Here is a 27668-nt window from a genome sequence, read left to right on the forward strand (position 1 = left end):
TACAAACCATTTTATAGTTTTTTGTAGTGTAAATATTTGTCCAGAAAATGTACAGTTCTATGGTAACCTTTGCTATTGCAATCCATTCCTCAACAAGCACATACAGTACGTTTCACTTTACTTTTATATATATAGTACTGGTCTGCTCTGAATGGCCCTTTCTTCTTCTGTCTGTTCCCTTTTTTAACACCCTGTCTGTGCCTTGACTTGTTTTTCCTCACCACTCTGATATTTTCATTTTTGCTGTGTAACCTTGAAAGTGTTTCTCGTCTTTGCGTGAGGTGTTATCTTATGACTTTAAGTCTCTGTGATCACCACTTTTCACTGCCAGCATGACTGTTTCTGGGGAAAATTAGTAACATCTGGTGTCCTCCCCTGCAACAGCTGCAGCCAGCACGAAGGCAGAAAAAAAACATTTGGTGGATTATTTTTTTCAAAATAAGAGCACGAGCATTTCAGACAGTGTTGTTTTCGTAGAGGGAGCTTGTCATTGGTAATCTTGACTTTGTGACTTCATATCATATGAACTCCTAGATGTTTGGACATTATGGATATTTTAATTGAGCATCTTGGACGGTGCACTAGTTTATCATGCGCAGTGTATAATGTTTTCAAGTCTGACCTGTCACTCAAAGCAATATTGTAGTAATTTCCCTTGTAAATATTTGAAATCAACTGCTTAATTATTAGTTAGTTATTGTAATTCTTCTTCAGAACACCTTGACTTCAGAAGAAACCCAGGAAGGTGTGGCATTTTTGACACACACTACAAAAAATATTTGTATAGAAATGATATATCTTATATATATATGTATGAGTATATCATCTACATATACAGTAATAATGCAGAAAACACGCTTATAGTTCCCTGACTTGAGAAATCCACTTTAACAAGGAATGAAAAAGTAAGAAAATAAATTCAACAATTACTGTCTGATTATCACACACATTAACATAAACTCTGACTGAGGGATTTTATCAGACAGTATCAGTGAGCTGCCATCTGTTACATTGCTCTGCACAGTAATGAACTGTGTACCCACAACTGTAGCGCATGACCAAAACACACACAGGGACGAGAGGGATGACGAACAGAGTTCGTCCTCCTCTGGTTCATAAAAGAGGATTTTGTTGTTTGTTTTTTTCCTGCTGGTCACATGTGTTTTCCATTTTATCCCTGCAGTCGTGTTTTGTTCAGCAGAATGAGGAAGCCAGTGTGGAGCTGACTGTCAGCTCGTGTCAGTCACAGCCTCACTGACTGACTGGGTTGTTTTTGTTTCCGTGCTTGTGTAACGGTGCTGTGTGAGATGGTTGGTTCGACCGAGAAAATCCCGAGCTCTGAAATATTTCATTAGCACCTGCTGTGTGAACCAGAAACTTTTTTATCAATTCACATTTTTCTCTTTATTTTAGGCATTTTCAATTAATGTTTGTGGGTTGAAAAATAAAGAGCATGAATAAATTGCTTAATAAAGAAATGTTTTTCATTAGAAAAGTTTCTAGTGGACTTTCAGTTCTTCTTCATCCTGTTAGTACTAACCCTTTTTTTTTTTTTTTTTCGTTTTCAGTCAAGGGCCCTGTGTACTTGGAACCCGTCTTGTCAGAAGAAAAATGTTTTCCCCATTTTGTTCTTTTATTGAGAAAATATTTGCCAGATGCTGGCCGCCTTCTGACACATGATTTCAAATGATGCTAAATGGCCTCATGGGCCGATGCATTGAAAGGTTAAGCAGGGTTGTCCTGATCAACCTCTGACACAGAGGTCATTCAGAAGGTCGTGCTCCAGGCAAGGCTTCATTGATAAGGGTCACTGAAAAGGTCATCCCCCGTCCCTCTTTAGTTGTATCCAGCTTAAGCTTCAGCAGCTGAATCAGTTCCTGGTGTTCTTAATGGGAACATTAATTTGCTCGTTGATTGGCATGTGGTTGAAGTGCACGTCCTCTAAACATCACACAGCTAACTGTGTGGTTTCCTCATCTGAGCCAGTAGTCTTTCCTGTTGACAGAAGTCGTCCTTTGACGTAAAGCCTTTCTGGAAAAACACAGGTTCTAAATCAAGTAAGCGTTGCTGCCTGCAAAATATGAGAACTGGCCACTGTTGCATCTGGCTTGAGCTTATATTCTGCTCCTAATCCTGACTCTGATCCTTTCATCAGCCTAGTTAAAGGGGCGGCCTGGCATCGTTTTGGAGTGATTTTCAGTCATCCTCTCGATTTACAGGCCACGGAGAAGACACACCCTGTTATTGTACTCTCTCAATGAAGCACGCATTCAGATTTACTTTATTTAATGTAAGCAACATCATTGTTAGCATTTTCTAAATCTAAATATTTTCATAAGAAACTGTTTTATTTAAATGTTTTTTTATGTAGTGAACTCATCGTCGTAAGCCTTTAATTGCCACCAAACAATTAAACACATGGGTTCGAGCTTTAAAGTACCATCTTGTGTTTTCCCTTTTCCCATTAATTGTTGTGGAAAGCTAAAGACCAACCGGAGCTTGGGTTCGAGCTTTAAAGATCAGTCACAGTACCATCTTGGAGAAACACCAGAGAAAGCACAGTAGCTATCTCATGTTCTTTCAACAGTGATTATAAAGGGTTTTTAGAAACCAGGAAAAAAAGACAGGGAAATTGCTAGGCATAGGCAACAGTGCCATTACCAAAAAGAAGCCGACTTAGATATTTGCTTTGGGCCATGATGACCTTAAACGTTGTTTTGTAAGTAATATATGAATGAATGGGAAAATTAAAGGATTACGATAAAGCAGTGTTAAAACAAAAATATTTTTATATTCATATCCAAATCATTTTTTCATTATGGATCGATCATCTCACTACTGCAGTACCTGTGCTAAAGTAGACCTGGTTTGCCACCAGTACTGAAGTACTACGGGCAACAGCAACTGTTAGCTTTAGTTCCGGTGACCTACTTAAAGTGGTGATATTAGCTGCTCATTAAACAATCACCACCTCACAGTGACTGAACTGAACCCATTCCCTGTGCATTACATCCAGTGCTGCCCACATTCAGACCATCATAACCACACTGCCCAAACTCATGACACCTCATTTACCTCTGCAGGCAATTATCCTCCTCCTGTGACCATGTACGTGTGACCGTACCCTCATTGTTAATACAGACCGGCAGTGGCCGCTTTCATCCGCCTTCCATTTAAATGCATAATTATGCAGTATTTTACAGTAGCCGTCTGTACACCCGGGCTTTTAAATGCATCTCCACAAAGACTGCTCAGTTCCAGAACTGGGACAACACCCCCACCCCTATGAAAATCCAATTACACTAAACTAGTTTTTGTCTGTTCTAAATGACTTCAGAGAAACTATTCATTACGTCTGCCCTCCAGTCCTGTCACAAATACACTCCAACATTACATCTTTTTAATAAATGGTTTAATTCCTCCCCCCCCCCCCCCTTGTTGTTTCCTTGCACATGCTTTGTTGCGGTAAATAAGATATTTTTTTTACCGTAATTCCCTCAGTGGAAGTGGCGACTCCCACCATTGATGTCAGCCTTTTTATTAAACCCTTAAATCTCGCTTGTTGTCAAAGCCCCAGTCCAATAGCACCTTTCACCTAAACCAGCAGATATGATGAAAATATAAACAAGTGATCAATGGTCGGATTTACACTTTACACTCTTTTTTCTGCCGCACTGCAACCATAGCAACAGGGCGAGGATGAATCTACTGTTTAGTGGAATGACATAAGAATTACCCTTGAGCTTCTGCTCTGCTCTGTTCCCTTTTCTCCTTTGCCACGTTCTCAGCACAAGTGATCAGAGGCGCTGATAGAGGAACAGAGAAAATCAATCACCTGCTTCATACCTGGTTTTTGAAAATATAATGGGAATGGAAATGGGAGGATTACGCTAAACTTGTTTCCCAATGCCAGGCTCTTTCTTTTTCGGCACCAGGATGGAGAAGAGTGAAAAAAAATCCCATAATAATAAAAATTATATCCCATAGTGAGGATCGGGAGATGTAAGAAAATTGTTGTGTGCAGCCCACACACAATTACGTGAATCCATAAAGTCAGATTTTTCTCCTTTTTGTTTTTCAATATCTGAAGTGGGGGAAAAAATGTCTCATGCGATATCTTTGGTCTTTTTGGTTTTGATGCTTTATTTTCCACTGCTAAAAGTGAACAGCATTTTTATATGGATCTGGTTTATGGCATAATTAAATGCGCTAATTAGTGCTTAATGTACTGACAGATAGAACAGTTTTCATTTGAATTTGAAAAATTCAACCTCTTTAAATAATTCCTTCTTTTTTATTTCATTTCATTCGCAATCTTGGCATAGAAATAGTTCAACTTTGAAGGCAATTGGAGGATTTATGCCAATATATAATATATAGACACCACTATGCTTTTGACAGTTGTGAGAACAGTTGTTATCAACGGTTGGGTCGTGGTACCAATCCCAGGCCCAGTTGTTCTACATGCTGCACACCTAGCAGCTTTGTCGACAGCAGGTTTGTAGGTTGAGTCCCATTCAGTGACTTCGGCGGTCATGAGGATTTATAAATTACCACGTTAGCACACGCCGCTTATCACTCGACTCCACAATGTAGAGTGAAGAGAAGTCTTCAGCTCTGATACTGAACTAAGAATAAAGACAGTCTGTCTGACATTATTCATGTCCTTTTTCAGTTTTCAATTCTGTTTTGTAAGTGTGTTGTAAATAAGAAAATAAATTAAAGAAAAAAAAAGATTCTGTATGTGCACTGGACCCTAGTCTATAAAAAGTTCCCGCCTCGTATACACTGCCAGCTTTGCATTTTATTTATATGTGGAATATATTTCAACCCTATAAAACCAGTTAATTCTCTTTGCACAGTCACACTCGTCCCTTCCTTAGTGCTTTTCTTTGTATATAGTAGTTATTTAAATACGCTGCACTTCTCAGTCTCTCATACATTGAAGGATCATTTGGGTTACTCTAAGCCGAGGTCGATGCTGACAAAAATACGATGCTATTGTACAGCAACATGTTTGTGTTCATACATGGTTGTCTGTTTAAATTAACTAAATAAATTAGCCTCTGGGTTTTTCTGTCTTTTTTTGCACTAACGGAGAGATGTTGGAAATGTGCAGGAAGGTAAATGTACAACACCGTGATTTAAAACAAATGTTTGTTTGTTTTATGTTTTATTGTTTTTATTTCCATAAAGTCGTCGGAATGAACAATTTAAAGAGTTTCAACAACAGTGGCGTTCACTGACATATTTATAGATTTTAATTCAAATTGCGCTCATGTTTTTTTTATGCCTGTTCTACAAACAGTATGTTATACCAGTGTTTTTCTTTTTTAAAATCTGAAATGACGATCCCTTAAAGACAGTGTTTTCACTGTTAGGCCTGGTCCAGGTGGTCGGACATCCTCATTATCTGAGCTTATTTTGGCATGATGAACAGATTTAAGCACATTTTGGAAGGAATAAAATCACAGGTGTTGTTGCAACGCTTGGCATCAATTATGATCCATCACGTAACAAGCTGTCACTTCATTCAACAGCAGGCCACTCACCTCAGGGCTCTCTGATTTGTTTCATATTAATTCTTCCCCTTAGGTATCTTGAATCAAAAGGAAAAGAAATGTGGCAGGTGCTCAACTTAATGTGTTCTTTTGTCAAATCTTTTGACAAATATATACATTTAAATCCATTATTGTGACCATTTGCAACGGCAGAATCATGCTCCCAATGGGGCCCTGCCCCCTACTTTGGAATCAGTGTATGTGATGATGGATAAATCCAAATGTTTAATGATGGTTCGCTGGTTCGCTTGTGCAATGCCACAGTCTATAAATTTGGTTTTCTTGAAAGAAGCAACGCTACTGTGCTACAAGGTAGTAGTTTTATTTTTTTGTTGTTGTAAAATTTAACCAGGCAACAATTATATTCATTTGCTCAAATAAACTGAGCATAATTTATACGTACATTTTATGTTGGGGCACTTATTATGTAAGGCAATGATGCATGTAACTATATCACAATGTGATTCAATTCTTACAGTACAAACCCTAAATACCTACGCTAACATGCAGACTCCATATAGAAAGACCAACAGTTGCCACAGGCCAACAGTCTTCTTCTGGCTCTATGGTAAGAGCACTTACCATTGTTTCAACGTGAACCCTATGTTTATATTTGTGTTCTTTCTAAGACAGTCAGAATTCAACTGTCTTGTGTTGAATGAATGCAAATATTGGCTTTAAAATGACTGGGCACCAAACCAAGGTGTGGAAGAAGAGCTCCGAGGATGCTGTCATTGTTGGAGCCATTATGGAGTTCCATTTGAATAATAACACATCTCCAGAGAAGAGTGAGTGCTGCGTGGCTGCGTGGCTGCCCATTGGGGAGCACGCACACGTCCCTTCAGTGAGACAGTTGAATGGGAGGATGACCAGGTATTTTTCCTCATTATTATTGTCAGTGTCATTCACAAAGGTGTGAGTGACAGAGCACTCCATTACCCTTCAGATTTCACCCCCGCGCTGCAGAGGCAGAGCAGCTTTAACAGTTGTCACTGAGGCAAAGACGCCGAAACGAAGGAAAAGCTTGAGCGGGCGCATTAACGTGTTGCTTTTTTTTGTTTGTTTTTTGTAAGATTGAACCCTAGAATACTCACAAAAGGATTGATATGCTTGAACTGTATTGTTAACAATGAATAGGCTTCACTGTAGAGATCTGTACCTCAGTTTCAAGAGAAGTCGCCTTTTGAAATTTGCCGGTAAGTATTTTAAGGCCGACCTTCCCCAGAGAAAAATTATCCGCTTAATTAAAAGGACCAGCAGGATAGGATTGAAGTCAGGACTGTATAATTATAAAAGCCCCATTTCTGTTAATCCTTGGATCTACAGAAAGGAGCAATGACATGAAGCCCAGGCTGCATGGCCACTGTGCAGTGAGACCACACAGGGCTTTTACAAGTAGAGGCAGTGGGAGGAAGTCAGCCCTCTGCTGAGGACACCGGGGGCTGAGAGTCTGCCGAAGAGTCTGCTGGAAGCTTTTTTTTCACTGCGGTAAAGCCTGCGAGGACAGCAAGCACAGCAAGATCGTTTATGAAGGACATGGAGTCAAGAGGCAAATCATGGGCATGCTTATAAGTCAAGTCTATGAGCTGTGTGCCAAGCGTTGATGCATTGTTCGACCCACGGGGAACTGAGCTGCACTACTGCAGTACTCATTCTTTTCATGTCCACAGACCCACGGCCGCGACAAGAGGCTTCATTTAGTAAAATCTTATCACCTAGCTGGTGAGAAGTCGTGCAAAAATATAAAAGGTATTAAATGAGAGGTTTCTCATGTGAGCTTTGTGTCTGTGTGTGGAGGTGGCCTCTGTGCCGTTCCAGTCCAGCCCAGTGCCGGGGTCTTTGATTTGTGTTGCACAGCTGGGACTGAGAAGACATTTCTGTGGGCAGCTGCGGACGCTTTATCTCCCCTGTGCTGACACAGCCTCAATTAATAGATAGCACACTTTGGGAGTCTGCAAGAAAGTTGTCAGGGCAGCGTCAGATAAATCACGGGAGTGGATTTCGCCCCGGCTCAGGCCACAGTGGCCATTGTTTTCTTTTACTCCTGCAGCCACAGAAGGGCAATGATTTTCATAGCTGATAAAACTGTGAATCTGCAGGTGTGATAAAAGTCACTCAGGCCTGTAATACCTCTACTTCAGCCTCATGAATGCAAAAAATCATCTGTATACTCAGCAGCCAGTTTTTTTTTTAACGACTTTAATTGTGTGGTTGACAATTTATTTTAAAAAGGACATTTTATATAACCGGTGGGAACAAAGAGAAAATGCTTGCCTGTAATTGTGTAATTTTTCAGAATCACAGTGCTGTTTCCAGGAAATCTGTCATTCTGTAACACATTTAAACCAAAACCACGACAACAACAAAAAGTTTATAGTTTTTAGTGTACATCTTTACATCTTATCTTACCCAAAGGTTTCTTGAAGATGTTTCACCCCTCATCCAAGAGGCTTCTTCAGTTCTTCTTATTTGTTAACTCTTCTGTCCTTGTGCACATTCAGGAGCAGTTTCTACATGACTCCCTTAACTTTTTGGCATCATTCCATGTGGGTCAAAAAGTCAAAAGGACAGATGTTATGATGTCAAAATATCATTTTTGAATAACTACACCACCTTTCACCATTGTTTCTCAGTCAAACATTGAGTAGCGTCGTGCTTTATTTAATCAGGTTTTTAGGACTGGAAAATCAATATCAATCTTCAAAAAAAGAAAAATGGAGCTGAACCTGTTAAAGTTACTGAACGGTTGCAACAGGTTTCGATCTAGTTCCATCTGTTTTATTTTTTTCCCTTAAAGTAAAAGTAGAATAAAAAAAACAACAACTTGATTTCAGTCCTCAAACAATGAGCACCCAGAATTCTACCTTTTTATTTGACAAATATGATCTTGCCATGAGCACAGTTTTTTGGTCAGATTTTTTTTTAAATCCATTCTTGACCTCACGTGATTTACCATTATATGTATTTTAGCTTTTTTTTTTTTTTGCACTGTGAGGTTCTACTCAGTGTAAGATTTGTGTTGACACAGCGCTGTAATAGTACACTGTAGAAATGCATTTGATCTAAGTTCAAATGTTGTCTGAAAAAGAGGCGACGGTGTACTGTAGATGAATGGCAGGGGTAAAAACAGTAGACACTCAGATATTAACCCTGAAGTCCTTTCAGCGCCATCAAACCACAGCAAATGGCATTGTCATAAAAACCTCATCGGATTTTATTGTTACTTAAATGGTTATTGCTTGTGGTTTATCAACCAAAGAAATTTCATATCAAACGCCTGAAAACCCAATTCTTCCTTTCTTATGTTTTCAGTCTTATCCCACATAAACTGCGACACATCTTGGACATGTAAGAAAATCAAAAACATCCGAGTCAGTTTCAGCAGTAGTGTGGAGTGTGTGGAGAAAAAAAACAACAGAATTTTCCTGTTTCTGAACACACTCTGTAGCTGCTGTGCAAATGTTAATGTATTACACAGGGCTGTGGGCTTTGTTCAGTCGCTGGCTGCAGCAAAACCAAAGAAGCATGCATAATAACAACAGCTGTTCATGCATTTTAATCCAAAGTGGTGGCCTTTCATTTATTGTTTTCATCTTTCTTCATTCCTGCAATTATGATCTTGCCAAAGAGACTGGCCTGGAGATACGAGTGTGTGGAGCGGCCACATCACACTCCCTCTTCACCTGCCTTAAAGCGCGCTATTCAAATTGCACAGTAATTATGTGCATTTGTCTCGTCCCGTCCACTGGTGTTGCTTCTCAGAGCAGTGTGTGCAAAGAACAAAGTGCTTCTGTTCCAACTCTAACCTCTAGCCAGGTTGTTCTTAGAAAAGCCATCTTTTACCATCACCCAGCCGCCTCTCATGGGTGACTCAAGTATGAACTCTGTGCGGGGGAATAATTTATGATGGCACCGGTCAGGATACACTCTGGGGGCTGTGTTTGCGCGCTGTATTTTCTCAACATTAGTGTGTGTCTCGCATTAGCCTAATTTCCCAAAGAGGGCAATTTCTTCAGAAGGCGACATTTAATTATGTCTCTGTGTATGTGTGTGTGTGTGTAGGTGTGCAGACATAGTTGTGTGTGTTATTGATTTCAAACAGAAATGTTATTAAGGAGCAAAATGATGTGTCTGGCTAATAGGATTTATATATATAAATATATATATATATACGTATATAGATATAAAGGACTCCAGCCAGAATGGTAAAGTCAAACTGTATGTGTCAAATATGAAAAACAACAAATATTTTAAATCTGACTATGACTGCTGATGCAGTCCAAGAGAAGCCCTTAGTGGTCAATGGTGGGACCATATTTAAAAAAAACAACGAGCAATGCAATACTACTAAGTACTGGATTATGTTGTGTGTTTCACTCTGTTCATACCCAGATTATTAAATATATATATATATATATATATATATATATATTTAACACGCACCTTTTGTCCAATGACTTTTTAAAGGGTGCATTTCACATGTTTAACTTTCCTCCTACAGTAGCAGAGCAGCAGCACTCTGGTGAAACCCTGCTGTTAGATTTCTTTGATGTCAGAATCCCTCAAAGGAAGGATTTACCTGCGTGTCATGTTGTTCTCATTTATGTTTCAGGGTTGTTCAGAAGTGCTTTGATTCCTTGAATCCACGGACCGCTGGAAATGCATTTCAAATAGTAAACAGTCAATTGTTGAGACACACATGAATGGAGTGATGGCTAATTTGCTCTGCTGTGTGTGGCTCATCCTTTAAAACAGCCTTAGGTTACAGTAGGAGCTCAACGCGCAGCAGTGGATAGAACTCATGCTCTGCAGTTAATAACTTCCCCTCTATTGCTTCTTCTCTTGTAAGGGTGGAGGGGGAGGGCTACAGCCAGTTCCAGCAGTCTTAGGGGTGAGGGTGGGTTTATTCTGGACAGTTGACCAGTCCATCATAGGGTCACATATAGTGACCAACCAACACTCATATCTATGGTAAAATAATTAACCTTACTACTGCATTTCCTTGCAATGGTAAATCTGCCTTCTGTCCACACTCTGTCCACACCCCACTGCACTACAACTCTCTGTAAATCTCATTTAGTTTCACATCTTTCAAACTTGGTCCTTGTGTTGTTGTATATTTCTGGTGCCTCCTGCAGCTAAGCAAATCATATTTGGAACAAAACCCGCTTCATGTCAAGACACCCACATGACCAGTGCAACACAATGGTCATGCAATATAGGTTTGATATTAAAGACCGGCTGCTGTGAGTCTCCTCTTTGACTGTGGAGTGACATTCCCTTCACCTCTCCTCTCATTCCTGGGGCAGTAATGCTAGAGCTGAGGTGCCAAAGGTAATCTAACCTAGGAGACGAAGCAATAATAGCCACATTGACAGAGCACTTGTTTGTAACTGGAGTCTGGATGAGGAGTCAAAGGTGATATTAAAGGATAGAGAGAGGAGGCGGAAAGAGACGTTTTGTGTATATCTGTGATTATGAAGACACCACCCCCGCCCTCGTGTCCAGAATGAAAGCATGTCTTAAGGCCTAGATAGAGTAGTGGACATAAATGTAGGATTTTTCATCAGGCAGGCGATCTTTTTGTGAGCAGTGGTGCCATGTGTCCACACGACGGCTTCTTCATGGAACACTAGCTTTTATTAAGTTCTGCTCTTGGCTTTTGATCTATGGTTATAGTTTTTGTACTGGAGAATATCACAGAGTAGGTTTTGACCATGAATGTTGTCAATTTTGTCAATTTATTTTCTGTGTGCAGTCAGGAACACAGTACTCAAAATAAGAGAAATAAAAAGAAACACGACATGACAGAAACATGTTAAACACAAACGTACTCTATTTGAATTATTGGCTCATTAAGAAGCCTCTATTTTTATTTTGTTTTGTCATATATTAAATTCTATTACATTTTTTCAGCAATAATTCCCAATTTTTAAACAAACATGATTTGTATTAGAATATTAGAAAATATAAACATGAAAAAAACATTTAAAATCAAAATAAGACAATTCTCTGGCCCTGCCAAATGAAAGTAAATTAAACACAGTGGTCAGGTTTCCATCAGTGACTTCATTACTTCATTACAGTTACTTCATTTGTTAACAGTTGGACACGTCAACTTCTGGAAAGACAAGCTCTTCTAATAATATATTGCTGACCTGCTGTGTCTTGTGTTCTAAAAAGTAAACAGTTGCTCAGGTTCTGTTAGACAGAGTGACTCCGCTGCCACAGACCCACAGTCCTGGAACAACAGAACAGGGCTGTAAAGGGTTAGGGCTGACAACTCTGAATGTGAAGTCCAGGTCGTCTCCTTTGTCTCGGTCAGTTTAGCATGGCTGGAGTTTGGCACCGAGTCGTCCGCAGCTGTTGGTCTCCAGGTTTCCAACGACTGTGTCACATGAGCTGTGGTAACTTAACCTGACATTTCTTTACGGCTCTGGGAACAACAGCTTTACTGCTTAGTTGGCTCAACTCAGAGGCAGCATTAACACTGAAAGTAATTTTAAATAAAGCAAGTTTGTAGAGTGCAAACACTGCAGCCTGGTTATGTCCTAGTATGAACAAGTTGCCTGAACAGTGTAGATACAGTTCTGATACTATTATAATTATAAAAATGAGACAAAAGCACATTTTCCTCATCCTAGTCCCTCAGTTTTTCCAGTTTTTCAGCTGCGTGCTTTCACATGAACCTGAGACTATTGGCTGACTTGTTTGTCAATAATAACATGGTTCCACTCTGCTACTGTGGAACCTGTGATTCTTGTGCCATTTATTCCGGCTGCTGCTTTCACAGCAGCGTCGGGGGAATTATGAGTCATGTAAGCCTGAGGTATTTTATGTCACTTTAGAGAGTAACATCTGCCTCACATTTTATTAGTCCAAATCCCCTGTTTACCGAGGTATTATGGGTATCCCTTTGCTGGGAACTTTGTTACAGCAGAGGGCCGCGTGGCTCCTGTTGCATTCAAACGGCAATGATTAGGAGTAATAATCCAGTGTCACAAGGGAGAAGGCGCAAAAGTTTTAGCATATTCCACCTGACATTTAGTTCATCCACATCTCTGATTGGCACATGATTAACGACTAATCCAACTCATTATCTCCTTTAGTGAAAGTTGCAGCGGAGAGAACGCCGTCGTAAATCACAGAGGTGGGATTGTGGGGCGGCTTTGATCAGCGCACAACTCCGAGAGCTCTGTAAGGAGAGATGAGCTATGTCGCTGCCATGGATACTGCCAAAAAAATGGCGAAATACAATATGAGCTTTATTCACTCTGTGCCAAAATCATGAGTGTTGGTTCACGAGAGCACTGGATAAAAGTTTGTTTTGTTTTTTTTTCTGTCAGAGTTGTTGGTCAGATGTGGTTCACTGGGTGTTGCACACAAACTGATTGTACAAAGACGTGGCCTACTCTGATATAGGTGACATCCCATTCCCTTCTGTTAGATTATGTACTGATAGTCAGACTTGTCCACATCCTGCCGGGTTGAATCCAACTCTCGCCTTCGCTCCTGCACCACCCTGCTCTGCCTCCTCTGGCTCCAGTCCTGAACTTAAACCTCGGAGGAGCAGAAAATAATTAGGAGAGAAAATTGCAGCTGACACTATTTCTGAAAAGCAGGGTATTGTAATGGGAGCAGAGCAGGTAGTCACTGTGTCTGAGGGAGCGATTGAAAGCCCTTGGTTTTCGCCGCTGCCTGGGAGAAGCCCAGGGAGGGTGAGCGGAGCTTTGACGAGTCCCGTAATGCACGTGGGAACGGAGCCTTGAGAGGACGAGGCCGAGGTGTCTCCGACAATGGCAGGAGCCAAGGTTACAGCTGAGTAACTTATTCGAACTGCTCCACAATGACACACACATCCACACATACTCTCACTTGTCTTCTTTGTCTCCCTCAATATGTCCGTCCCTCTGTCTCTTGCTTGCTCCTTGTTCCCATTATGAGAACAGAGGGATACCGTCCAGCCACAGCTCAAAGTTATCTTCATTAGCAGAGCCAACTTGCCGGAGTAGCTGCTCGGGGAAGCTCTTTCTGAAAAGATGAATAAATATTTTGCCCCACATTGGGCCGGCCTGGAGCGGTGGCAGGCTGCGAGGAGAGATAGATGAGGTATTAACTGTTGTATTTTTCAGCAGGGGCTGAAGAAGCCCAGTAGAGGGGTGGACAGAAGCAGATGCTGCCGCTGCCTGAATATTAAGCCTGTTAAATGAAATGGCCTCCATAAAGAAGCCCTAAAATAAGTTGAAATACAACATTATGTTCTACCTCACATCAGCCAGAACATGATAATGTTTTGGCTTCTATCTGCTGCTGGGTTTATTTTTTAGAACTGTCATTTCACCGAAAAAGAGTTTGAACTACGTACATGAATTGTTGTTTATTAAAGAAACACGTATTTTTTTTTCACTTTCTGCCTCCATGTTTTACTTTAAATATGTGCAATTTTCTTCCCTTTAGCAGTTGAAGGTGCTAGGATTTTATGTAAACAAATTTCACGTAGCCCCCACAACCCCATCCTTTTCCATGTATTTCTTTTATATTTTCAGTAATTAGTAAGTTCATCTTTTTATATTTATACTTTTTACCTTTCCTCCTCCTCTCAGTTTTCAATGTTCTATAATTTTTCTGCCATTCATGGTATTCCTTTTTCTCCTACTCCTAACTGTACTTATGTATCCATGTGTCTGTGGTACTGAATACTGCAGACTTCTGCAGTGTTGCTGCAAAAATCCTACTCCTACTGGAATTGTACATTATCAGAAGTACATAAAGTATGAAAGTGTGATTAAACCATACAAATTACAGCACTATTTATATTTGTCGAATTTTCCTGGAGAACAAATGGATACTAAACTGATCGTCCTCCTTCTTCGTTAGGAGGGATTTGCAGTGTTGCCGGCATCTGTAAAGTAGAACTCTGCTGGGAATTATGCTGGAATACCATTTAAAGAAGGAAATAAATTGATGTGCAAATTACATGTGGGTCATATCTGCACTTGTGGGAACAGAGATCTCCTTCTGGTTGCAACAGTAATGGAAATGTAGGAATTTATCCACCACTCAGTTCCCTGTGCCTCACATTTTGTTACCATATTTGAATTTTTGAAGTAAGTTTTTTGACATTTTGCTGTTGAGATACATATGTGTGTCCATGATGGATCTGTTTTAGTCTACTGTCTTCACAGAGCAGTCTGAAAACAACAGTAAATCAGGTTTTTGTATCACTTACGTTCCAGGCAATTGTCCAGATCAGTTCATTATCTCATTTATTGACACTGTGACCAATGGGGTCGTGGAGACTCAGTGACTCCAGATTAACACTTCCTGGGTTGTGGAGACTCAGTGACTCCAGATTAACAGTTGCGACACGAGTTGTCATCAGAGTAGTAAGTGATTTATGCAACTGAGAACAAGAGAAGCAGCAGTCATAAAAGCTACACTGTTATCTCCATTTTTTCCTGTTTAGCTTCAGAGATGAATCTCAGAAGACTAGGTTTTTACTCTCTCGGTTTCTCAGGTGCTCAGGCAAGATATCAGCCCCCTGTGGAGCACGGATCCCTGTGGTAAAACGGCATGACAGCATAAAGGGCAATATTAATTTTTCCTGTCCTTACTGACCACAGAAAGATCATAGTTTACTTTGCACCTGTTTAAGTGCAACTTTACTGCAGTTCTTCTCACAGATTTAAAGTAAAAAAAAACTCTTGATTTCGTTGCACAGTCCTGCTGCTGCTTTAACTTTATACCATTTATTATTTTCATCAAAATGACTCACTGTTGTGATCCTTTTGCCATCGTGTTCAGTGCAGGTGTGTTAAGTAAAAAACATTTTCATACAAAGGATTTTATATTTGTAAACATCCATTCAACATCATTCATTTATACGTGGACTATAACTCAACAGAGTTGGACTATTCAGGGATGCAGTGGACAACAATGAAGCCCAGCACAGTGGGCTCTGACTGCTGCTAGCACATAGATGTACTTTTCACAGCAGGTTGGCACTGTGCAGTGAGCAGCGTTGTACAGAATACAGTGGAAGGGTTTGCAGAACTGACAAAAGTGTCTGTCTCTCAGGCTCTGAGCATCAACATATATTTGCCATATAGTGACTATATGGGACATATGGATTTGTTTTTTTCCAATGTGTGAGCTTCAGAAATACATACTGTCACATTCACACTGGTCAGAAACTGTAGTTGAACTTAGCATTAGGGGTCTCCCCCTCCTGGTCATTTTGTTTTAAATATATGTATATCTTTCCTGTATTTTACCATTGATATTTAAATGTGTGAAGAACTAATGTAATGACCAAGAATAGTCTATTCATATTCAAATTATTACGTAGACAAAGTCATCGTGCGATGGAATGACTTGTGCATCTGTTCTTATCTTTGTTGCGTCAATGAATACATTAAGATTGACATTCTAGGAGTATTCTAAGTACTACAAGCTGCTGCTACACAAAGTACAAATATGTGTGATGGCTTAGCTCTTGACCTCGTAAATCCTACATCCTTTATCCATACGTCCTGTATCCAACAGCACTCATTCATGTAAATAATATATTCAGAAACAAGTACAAGAATGTACTGTATGTTCTTTATATACAGTGAATCTGTTCAAACAACAGTGGTAGCATTAAAGTGATTGTTATAACATAAAATCAGAGAGAGAGATAGAAGGAAAAGAGTCGTAGTAATATCACTTTTTCTATATGGATGTTTTAGTCTCACTAATTTAGTGGTTGTATTTTTAAATAAATTGCTTAACTAAAGGTTTTAAGGTGTTTTAAGGTTAGGGTGTCTAATTAATCCTAACTTTCTAATTAATAACATGAATCAGTCAAGAGTCCCTCATAATCCATTTGACTGTGTCCGATAACTAACCAATAACAACCACAGTGTTGAGATGATATTTTAGGTTCCAGGTGTTTAGGAACAACTTTTACCAGCAGTGTGTGTAAATAACAACATGTGAATCGACTGTGTGTCTGAGGCACAGTGTCGGTCACTGGCATTAAAACAGTAGTAATTCTGATGAATGCGTCCTGTGTGTGAGGATGATCCAGACTCCTGTTTAAACGATGCACATTGGAAGGAAACATGGAGCTTTCAGCCACGCGTCTTTGTCGGTTGCGTTAAGTGGCTCTTATTGTCCCAGTAGTGACCCTCCCTCCCTCCCAAATTCTTACCCCACCCCGCATCCACATCACTGTCACACTCGTGTTACTTTTTCGAAAAGCCATCAGGATTCGTCTCTGTCAAGCGCCTGTCCCTCAGTCCATTAAAGATGATTGATAGAGCTGGAAAAATCTTCCGCCCAGCTGTTGTCGTTGCCTCGTTCCTGAGAAATTGAAAGGAGCTCAGGAGAAGGACCATCCCTCATCAAAAGACCTTTGTCTGCACTGATGATGTGGAGCACAACTACATTTTTTTGGAGATAGCACATAACTTATCACCGGCTCCGCTCAACGTTTTGTTTTCCTCAGCTCTGTGTGTGAATAATAATTACATCTCAGGTGGAGACGGAGATTAGTCCAGTCACATCCCCTCTTTTATCAGGGGAAATAAAGTTAGATTATTTCTTTTATTCACCCCTGCTCTCTTTGTTTTATCGGCTGAATATGTAAATCGCACTTATCTAAACTCTTTACCATTTTCAGCTGTGATGGATAAGGTCTGACTGTTGTTCTTTTCACCACCCAAGTTTTAGCAGGAGGAGAAAAGAGCCATCTGTTTGTCCGATTGCGACTGTTCCTTCTCCTGTCTTTGTTATCCTCTAATGGCTTGTGAGGATTTTTACAGGACAACTTGAGGAGGATTTTATGATGTTTCACTGTGATTGATAACATGCTCTTGGAGGAATGTCAGGCTTTCAGAGACGGATAATGTGGATTTCTATCTCCCTGCCTTCTTTTGTCAGACACACCATCAATCAAGTGTATCGTGGCCTTAACCCGGTAAAATTAAAACCTTAGGAGGGCGGGGTCTGGTGGTCCCCACAGAGTCGGGACACTGTCGTATCAGGGAGATAGTGTGACAGAATCAGAACACAGATTACCATCGTAATAAGATCAGCGACAAAAACAGGGCAGATAGCAGGTAGTAAATACGGTTAATGATCGCACTGTATATCTGTGTTGACAGTGGGGAAGGATTACAGGAAGAATCTTGTCATTTTCGCCGTGTTGCGAAGGCGATATTGGATCCTTTGCCCGGCTAATTCGATTTCAAAGATCGTCAATATTTACCAGCTACAGATAGTGGACACAATGCACCTGATCTCCCTGCTGGGGGGGAACACACAGCTTGGTTATTTAAAATAGTAAAAAAATCAGTAACCACAGCCTTGACCTTTGAAGCATCAAACAAACAGCTAATCATCCCGGCTGTTTGAAATATGTCATCCTCATGCCTTTCTGTGTTTCTCACCAGGTTGTGCAGGTCTCACCTGTCTCTGTACATCTGTTTGTGTTTCAGTTGATGGCTGCATACACAAAGCAGCAGGGTCCTGTCTGTATGATGAGTGCCACTCGCTAAATGGCTGTGACACGGGCAAAGCCAAGATCACCTGTGGATATGATCTGCCTGCAAGATGTGAGTACCAGCATACTTCTGTGTATTGTTTTACTGCGTCCCCGTGAGGACTCTGTCCAACCAGAACTATAGTCACTGAACAATTTAGACTACATTCACACTGCAGGTCTTTGTTTCAGTGTTGATTCTTTGTTCAGATGATTTTGTTTGAAGTCAGCATCAGTTAATTTAATAAGGTTAGGACCCCTTTCCAGCTTCTGTCTCCCTCAGAACAGACTTGGAGGTCATTATTAAAATCATTATCAATTATTGTTTTGCATATGTGAGCATACAACATGCAACATTTTTATGAGCATTCTTTATTATAATTGAAATAATAATAGAACGGCAAACAGTTGTAACTTCAAACTAGTAACTTCTCCATTTTCAACAGATTTTTCCTAAAGATTATCCGATTCTGATGCTTTAAATTTAAAATGTAATTCAAATTCAGCAGCGGTTTCTACCCTAGGTCTGGGAGACAAAGATTTACTCCCTAAACCTTGAAATATATTAAATCCATAAATAGTTATTTTCTTCTAAATGTTCAAATGTGTTCCTCCTTTGTTTCTTGGAGCTTTTGCGTGAGTAATGCTTGTCCGTGGAACAAAAGGATCATATTTAGGAAGCTTGAAGGCATTTTGTCACCTTTTCTTGTCATTTCATGGATCATTAAAGGTAAGTACAGCTGTGTTTCCAGTCAATTCAGAAACATGTGGTGTTTGTTGCACAGCTCCAGTGTGTGTGCGTTCTGAGACTCTAGCATTATCTCATCTTACTTCCTTTGGAGGCCGGTAATTGTCCATAATACTTACGTAACACACTTTTGCCACAAGCTTTCCTTCCTGCGGCCTGGAAATGGAAGCATGACGGTCTGGGAGAGATGTCACTTGGTGTAATTCGGTCGAGACAAACGTCCCAGCAGTCTTAACCTAACCCTGAAGGATTTCTATGAGACAGCCAAGAGACGACATGGGGGCCCAGATGAAATTAGGTTGTGTTAATATGGTGTGTCGTAAAGATGTCAAACAAATGGAGCAGATAAACTGTGAGTCAGTGTTGTGGGCAGCCAGTTCAAGTGCGTGCGTCGCCAAACCGGGTGAATGCGGTGACAATTTAATAACTTGCAGTGTCATCTGGGAGCAATCACGCTGCCACAATGGGGCGTTGTGGTAATTATTTCAGGGCAAAACACCTTCGTTTTTCTGATAACGTTTCTATATAAATTGTTTGGTTCTTCACTCTTAGCAGTTTTTTTTAATTTATCAGTTTGTTTTTATATTGTTGCTATCTTTACTCAACGCCACCATCACCTCCTCGTCTCGTATCTCTGATCACTGTCATCATCTGCATTGTCTGCTATGCTGAAAATGACAGATGCTTGACACGTCTGTGACTTCTCGTCCATTGTTTAGATTTTTTTTTTTTGTTTTGTTTTTTTTTTTTGTCTCATTAATTTCCTTGCCACTGACTTATGCGTTCCACCTACAGGCACATTATAGCGCTGCAGTGGCAGCTGACAAAATGTATTTGGGTTATGAAAATCCCAAATAATAGTCTGTCCACCCCTACGATTCTGTGCAAAGTAAACAAACAAGACAACAGACAATATTCATATAACTGTGTTTGACTAATCTCCATGGTTTCACATGTGGGCGTACAAAAAGGCTACAGAGTGTCGTTAAAAGCATAGTTGACTAGGATAATTGAAATTGAACGAAATGTTGATGACCTTTTCCTTGAGGCTAACAGCAAGACGTGCTCAAAACTTTTTGCAAATAATAATCCCACTGAAAATCGTGATTAGCTTGATTGAAATAGTGCTTTTATCACATTCTTGACTGATTTTTTTAAATACAAATAATGAATACAAATATTATTAAATAATATATATATTGCACATACGTACACAAATATGTTTTTGTGTACCTATTTGCTTCTGTTGACGTAAATATCTAATGTATCATATAATGGCTCAACAACTTCTCTGTTACTGAGGCCAGTTTGGGCCTGTTCATGGAAGTAGCCTTTTCTCTTTGTTCGTAGTGACATTTTAGGGAATATTTGAGGACTTGGTTTCATACTGAACCACCTGTAGACAACAACATATATTTGAATATTAGTCGTACTCTGACATTATGAACTCATGCTGGAGTTTAATGCATTACTTGGAGGTAAAGTAAGTGTACATGACATGAGGGTGGCTGTATTTTTTGTTGTTTTAAAGAGACATTTCAGATTTAGCCATATTCACAAAAAGGAGTTGGCAAAAAAATGCTTCCTTGAAAATCATCTCCTGCTCTCGGGGGGAAAAAACAGTTTATCTCAGATCAGACGTGTCCATGTTAAAGGACGTGATGTGCTGAGGCAATGGAAAATGACCCCCCCTGCAGCCTCCCCTTTACTCCCAGCCATCTAAGAACCCTTTTCACCAAGACAAGAAAATTGCTCCCCATTACGTCCCCACTAAGCAGTTTAGGCTGTGAATCCTGGTGGCAAATGAGGTTTTCCTTGAAGAAAACCAAGCCCATGTGGGACTGATTATTATGGGGCTAGCCCAGGATTATTAATCAATGACAGTAATTACCCACCTACCATCGTAGAGAGGCTTAAGGACTGTCTGTAACATCTGTGTGACGAGGAAATTGTCTACTTGCCCCGGTGTTAGAGGAAGTTACTCCTCTGATGGCAGACTAATGATCAAGTGAAAATATGTTGTCAAATGAACGGAGCGGAGGTTACTAAGTTGTGAATATAGTACAGGGGGAGGAGAGAGAGTTCATTATCATCACTTCAATTAGACCACTTGTGTTGTAGACAATGTGATCACATGACATTATTACATGGATGTTTTATATTAGCAAGCAGCAGACTCATGACACATGGTGACACGCTATTACACATTGTACACATTGTACGTAGTTCTCCTTGTTTATAAGGCAACAGTGAGAGCTGCTATGATATGATATGATATGATACAATGATATGGTACATAGAGACAGTGTCTCTGTCCAGTAGACAGAAAGTTGAGTTGGAGGTGATGTAGATGAAGATGCTGGACAAAGGATGTTGGAGCCAAGAGAGAGGAGGAGAAGAAGACCTCAGAGGAGATTTATGGATGTGGTGAAGGAGGACATAGAGATGGTTATTGTAATAGATGAGAAGGCAGGGGAGAGGGTGAGGTGAAGGCAAATGATTTGCTGTTGTAAGTGAACAGCCTAAGGAGGAAGAAGGAGGAGAAGAAGGAAACATAGTTCCCTGTGTTTCACTATTGGATGAGAGACCTAACCATACAGTACACATCTCAAGGTGAACAAAGGTAATTGAAGCATCTGGCCAGGGACTGAAGTAGAACATCTTTCTCAAAATCAATAGAACAAATTAACTGTCTTTTCTTATTAATAGTTGCTTTTTGCTGCTGACAAATAAAAATCAACTTGTTTTCTTCTTCTTGTTAACCCTGTGGGTTGTACGCCGTAAAAGAAAAACACATTTCTCTGAGTGACAAGGTCATTTAAATGCACCAGAACATGCAGAGACTGAACTCTGACTTTACAGTTATATGATATGGAACGATGATGTGGTGTGGCCACGTTCATATATCATCTGCTCCACAGGTCAAGACTAATAACTTCCTCAAAGGCCTTGTGGGTTAATGTACACTCACACAGTTCAGCCTGAGCTGTCACTGAGAAGCCAGCAGGTATTTAGAATTCAAACCAGAGGTCTGCCTGAGAAAGTTAATGTCCCTGTGGGACATTTAAATAGACACTGTTTGTTTTTCTCTACAGTTTCATCTGAAATCTTTTACCCGTTTCTTTCCCCTCCCTGGGGCTACTTTAGATTGACAGTTCAAAAAGTCTGCACTGTTTATTGTTTGTTTGCTCCATTTTCCTTATTCATTATTGCACGAGTCTTAGAATATGCCTTAAATAATAAATCATATTTTGATTAAAAGGAAAAAAGGGACACATTTTATCATTATGGTGTCAACTTTACAGTTTCATTTCTTTTTGTTGTGTGCACTTTGAGTTTCAACCAAAAAGTTCAGTCATTCATACTTCAGTTTCACACTGTGGCTGCAGTCAATCCCAGCAGTCATTGGATGAGGGTTACTGTCTGTGTAGTTACCAGTCCAGCAAAGGGTCACACTCACAGTCATACCTATGGTCTCTTTAGGGCAGGGGTCACCAACTATATATATCGGAGGACCGTTTAAATAAAATGTAACAAAAAAAGATTTTTTTAAAAATAGAGTCATAACTGATAGTTATTTTAGTCTCAGTTGTTTTTCAGCTGCTTTATTAGTTGAGACCACACAATTTTCTTTTCGATATCCTCACAAATTTGGAAACTAGTTACAGGCCAGATTGGACAGTTAGGTGGGCCGGATTCAACCTGTGGTCTGCCAGTTGATGATCATTGATTCAGGATGTCCAAATTACTGGACAATACAGGAATACCTGAGCAAAGCCTATTCAAGTGTTGGTCTTCTTGCTCTGAGGCAGGGTTGCAGCTCCAGAGCCATTTCCATGCTCATCATCAGAATACTGGCAGATCTTAGATGACTCTTCAGTTGACAACTAAATATTCCATTTCCTAACTGATGACCATTACTAATAATTTTTCATTTAGATAGCACTACGGCTAATGCTAATTTAGATTTTATTTAAGGTCAACATTTTAAGATGCAATCGTTTCACCGACCTGAAGTTCATTCATCTTAACCAAAGCAACAGTTTCTGAAGTGGTTGCTGCAGCTAACTGTGTCTCTGACGGTGTTTATTTTCAGTTTATTTGTTTGTGAGAGGTGAGACTAAAGGGAACATAAAACACCTCTGAGAGATGCACCCTACTTCAGCTCAGCTCCTTCTTCACCCACTGCTCCCTCCCAGTGAAACGAGCGCCTCTGGTATTAACTGTAACTGCACCTGTGCTAATAATACTAATCGTCAGAGTGTGGTAATTTTTTCTCCCCGATAGCACGAGGAGTTTTTCCCATGCCCTATTTAATGCCAGACACTAGGCCTTCTGTTCCGTCTCTCTCCACTTTTGCAAACACAGATAAATCACGGCAAAGTACCCGCTATTAGTAAGTGACATATAGCTCATTCTGATTAAATTACCCCCCGAACATTATCACTCTGCACTGCTTGTTTATTGAGGCAGTCTTTGCCCAATCACGTGCAGCGGGGCTGACAGTTTCAGAAAGCCATCAGACGGATCATAATTTGTAATTAGGATGAAATTCATTGTGCTCAGAGACTGGTTTTGTTCTTGCTGAGGAGATTAATTTTGTGGTTTTGCTTGTAGTTTTGACATTTAGTGTGAACAATCCTGCATGTCACTGTTTGAAATGATCGGCAGAGGACCAATATAAAAGCCCATTATCCTGAAGAGTTTAATGGCTTTAAAATTTAAACATAAATGCCACTAATTCTTACTCACCAGACATGAATTCATTCAAGTGCCTCCTACAGTATTAGCCTCGGGGGTGGAGGGGAGGCAGTCTCCCGTCTCCCTTTTGGGACCTGTCACCTTATTTTTGTATTGACTGCCGAATAACTTATACTTCATCTTATTTTGTAATGAGATTTCAGTCCCGGAGCAGGACATTGTCAAAACTGGTGCTCTTGCTTTTTACAAATGCTAACATGGCAGACAGATGAACACACTGTCCTCCTCCATCTCAACATAATGAATCAAATAGAGACGGCGTGATTGGTACAAGGTGCCCCCCCCCCCACCCCCCACCCTCAATCATCATCTGAAGACTCGGGCTGCAGTGAAAGGAATCCTTTGTAGCCGTAGATAATTTAGCAGGGCTTAGCTCAACACTGGTGGCCATCACTGTCTGAACCACACACACACACAAGTTGGCGCTAAATCAACATGTTCACCACTGCTCACTGTTAGCACACACATCATAAATGTCACTTCATCACTCCACACACTGGCCATTAACTACAGACGGTCTACACTGGTCTTACAGACAGTTTTATTGTTTAGCTTTGGTGACTGGAACCTCAGCTAATCTGTGCATCAGGTACTAGGAAGTGTTTTTGGTAGATTACGCTGATGATTCCTTTTTATACTGAGGGAGGCCAAGCAGATTCAGATCGTACATGTGCATAATGGTAATAAAGATTCAGTCACCTACTTGTTGAGACCCTGACGTCTACAGGAGTGTAATGGACATACTTTCACTGAAAAGAACAAACCTCATTTCAGTTCTCATCTGTAATGACTCCAGCCACTCTCCGTGTTCCTCTCGTTTTAGATATTTGTGTTTCCTTTGTTGGCTGGTCTGTCAGTCAACCTGGCCTCTTGAGGACTGGAGTAATTTGGCAATTTTGGCTAAATGGTGATACAGTAATTATGTGGCATCAGCTGCCGAGCTGTCAGTAGGACGGCCAGCGGTCATTCATCACCAGGAAACAAGAAGGACAAGGAGCGATTGGGTAAACACAAGCAGAATAAAAAGTGTGGTGGTCTTACCAAAAAAAAAAAAGAAAAAAAGTCTGGAAATAGGAGGTGAAAGGCCTTCAGAGTAATGGGGTGCAGGAGCTGCTAAAACCTGTGTGGCAGGCTGCTTGTTTGGTTGAGGTGGGGGAGCAGCAAGGCATGTCTGAGCCTCAAAATAACAGTGATGCATCAGGAGGGAGGGGGGACTGTGGGTGGCAGATGAAGTGGGACCGCTGGAAGGTCAGGTTTGAAGTGGAATGTGGCAGCAGCTCGGATTCAGTCCTGCCTCCCCATCACAAACAGCTCCCATCTGTCCGTGAGTAAGTCGGACCTAATGAAGGCTGTCGTTGTAGAGGACTCATCACCCAGTGGTGGCACATTTATATACACGCACACAGACACAGACACACACACACATACGTGTGATATGACACACACTCAGAACCCTGTCAGGCTGCAAAATCTATTCATCTTTAGTTGATCCAGTGATTCATTTATTTTTTCAGAACATAAATTTTAACGGGGCATTGATTGGGGGCTAATGTAATGAAGTAAATCAGATTTTGTAACATATTTAGAGCCTAATGCTATTTTTTTTTCCCATAGGAAATTGATGCTTTATTGCAGCGAAAACAATAAAATCAGGTCAACCTGGATTGATCAGGACTAGGAGAAAGGACACATTTTGATGCTAACTTTTGTGCTTTAATTTTGGCAACACATTAGCATGCACCAGTGGTTTTCAATATAAGGGCCAGGCTGCACTGCGAGCCGGCCAGTCAGTTAAAAACCCTGTATGTTGTTACAGAGGTTTGAAAATATCTGGTACCGAAACACATAACTCAAATCGTATTCTGCATGTATTTACCCGCAAAGGCTAACATGTGGACTCATCTGACCACGCAATATATTTTTTATTGTCCTTTTATTCATTAAAAGATAAGTTTGAGCTCTGTTGTATTTCCACATAACAGAGATTTATTGCCTTGCATTGCATTTATTTTATAAATCTCAAAACTATCAACCAAAATCTGTTGATATTTCATACATACAGGAATGAAATGTTGAATCCCGACCCATCATGGCTTGCGTAGTATCTTTGTTTTGTTCACTTGTGTAACTGAATCATATGGACTTTCTTTATTACTCCAAAAAAGAAAAAAGGGAAAAAGAACGGTTCTTCCACCTTTAAGGGATACTTTTAGTTTATTTGACTCTTTGCTCTAGCCTCTCTCTACTCCCTGAGCAATTCGATCCTAAATCAATCAGCAGTAAAGTTTTTCGAAATTGCTGCTGAGTCAGGAAGAGTGGTGTGATGTGAATCCAGGAGCAGCCATTCAAACTAATGGGTTCTACACTTAATTCGTCTCATTCACTGTCCGTGTGGCTAGGATTGCATTGAGGCGCTACTGTTACTAAGCAGGAAAATAGTAGTGGTTGATAAGAACTCTGATATTTCGTTTTATGTCAAGGGTAATTAAATTAAAGCATTGAGAGTCAGTGACTAAATTGTTAACATGTTAAATTATCGTCTTATTGTGCTATTCCAAAAAGACTGTATGTGATTAGTATTTATTTACTTACAACATTTTCTATTTCAAGTTATTCAGACTTAAAATCAAACTGGTGTAGTGGTTCCACCTATAGTATTTACTCTAAGACTGCCTGCCAACCTAAAAAAGTATCAGTAGTAAATAAAAAAAAAACCAAACAAACAAAAAAAAACAACCAACCAAATAGGATCATTTTAGTGTTGTTCTGCTGGCCACATTTAATAAACTCGATGGACCATGTTTGGCCTGAGGGCCATGATTTTGACACACGTCTCAGTGGAGGTTGAGTTTGTGACACTGATCACGACCAACACTGAAATCAGATTTTTGCAAGACAATAATAAACACCGAGTTTCCACTGTTGACAGGAAATAGAAGCCAGAGTTTTGATCTGATGGCTTTGTTTACTTCTCAGGGAAGAAAAGGACTGAAAACTAATTAGGAAAGGGAGTAGCAGCCTCCTGTAGTGACATTTTCACAGCTAATTACGCATGAATACGACTGCCTAATACTGCCTAAATAGTTGCTCTGTCCTCTTTGATGATTTTTTCTCTTCCCGCCACAAACTGCTATGGTTACTTCTGCTCATTAGGCAGCTTCAGGTTGTAAACATTGACAGATTTGGTCTTTTTCTCAGGATAGAAAAAAATTATAGCTGGTTAGCATCATCTGCTGCTCTATTAGAATGTAATCATGTGATCCCTGTATGTCCCAGTTTGGCTTTTTCAAGTTTAATGCCGTTAATTTCGACCCACTCTGAGGTCCCTAAAAGCCATTAACCTCCCTATAAAAGTGCATATGGCTCTATAAACCCTAATGGCTAATGGGACCAATACACAGGAGCTTATAGAGTATGTGCTGATGGAGGCGCTGCGTTTGAAATGGAACTCCATAAAAAGAGAAATAAAAACTTTTTATTATTATTATTATTTTCATAATATTGCAGTTTTGGGGAAATTCACAGATTTTCTCCTCTGGTCTTGAGAAAGAAAAAGAAAAATGTTAAACCTCAGAGGTTATGTTTGCTAATTCTGTTTTCTTATTAATTTTATTTTTAATTTATTGATCCCCCTTTTCCCCCTCCTGAAAAAAAAGTTCTTCATCTGTAAAAACTTTTAGTTCTCTAAAAAGTAGTTTTATTTTCAGAACAATTAATTAATTCTCTGCGGTGGCTCAGCTCTTTTGTTTTTACAACAACACACAGCAGGGGGGGAAATATCAGACATAAAAGCTGGTTTTACTGCCAACTGTGTCTAAGCCTTTTATACAGATTTTAGCAAAGAACCTAGAGTTAGAAACTAAATAAAAATGGTCCAAGTTTATGCTGCCGGTCCCTCCGTAACAGCACACAGCCTCCCAGCCATATCTACCTTTGGTAATAAACTACAAGTTTATTTAAAATAAATGTAACCACAATAAAAGGAAGCTGTAAAGACTTCTCATTAGACAGTAACTACATGTGTATCTGCTCCTTACGTGAAAGCCGGTAGATCAGCAATGTGCTTTGACAG

The 27668-nt window shown here is 40.1% G+C and overlaps 1 protein-coding gene across 3 annotated transcripts in view; it reads left to right on the forward strand.

The window, feature by feature from the left end:
• Nucleotides 1-27668, forward strand: part of macrod2 (mono-ADP ribosylhydrolase 2) — a 370465-nt gene that overhangs the window by 126248 nt on the left and 216549 nt on the right. For all 3 annotated transcript variants that reach the window (XM_017037301.2, XM_025060625.1, XM_008321936.3), the window contains exon 5: nucleotides 18044-18160. In XM_017037301.2, coding sequence (XP_016892790.1) covers nucleotides 18044-18160 — 117 coding nt within the window. The remainder of the gene's footprint in view (nucleotides 1-18043; nucleotides 18161-27668) is intronic.

Source organism: Cynoglossus semilaevis, chromosome 12 (genome assembly GCF_000523025.1).
Source record: "Cynoglossus semilaevis isolate Cse_v1.0 chromosome 12, Cse_v1.0, whole genome shotgun sequence".
Classification (NCBI taxonomy): Eukaryota; Metazoa; Chordata; class Actinopteri; order Pleuronectiformes; family Cynoglossidae; genus Cynoglossus; species Cynoglossus semilaevis.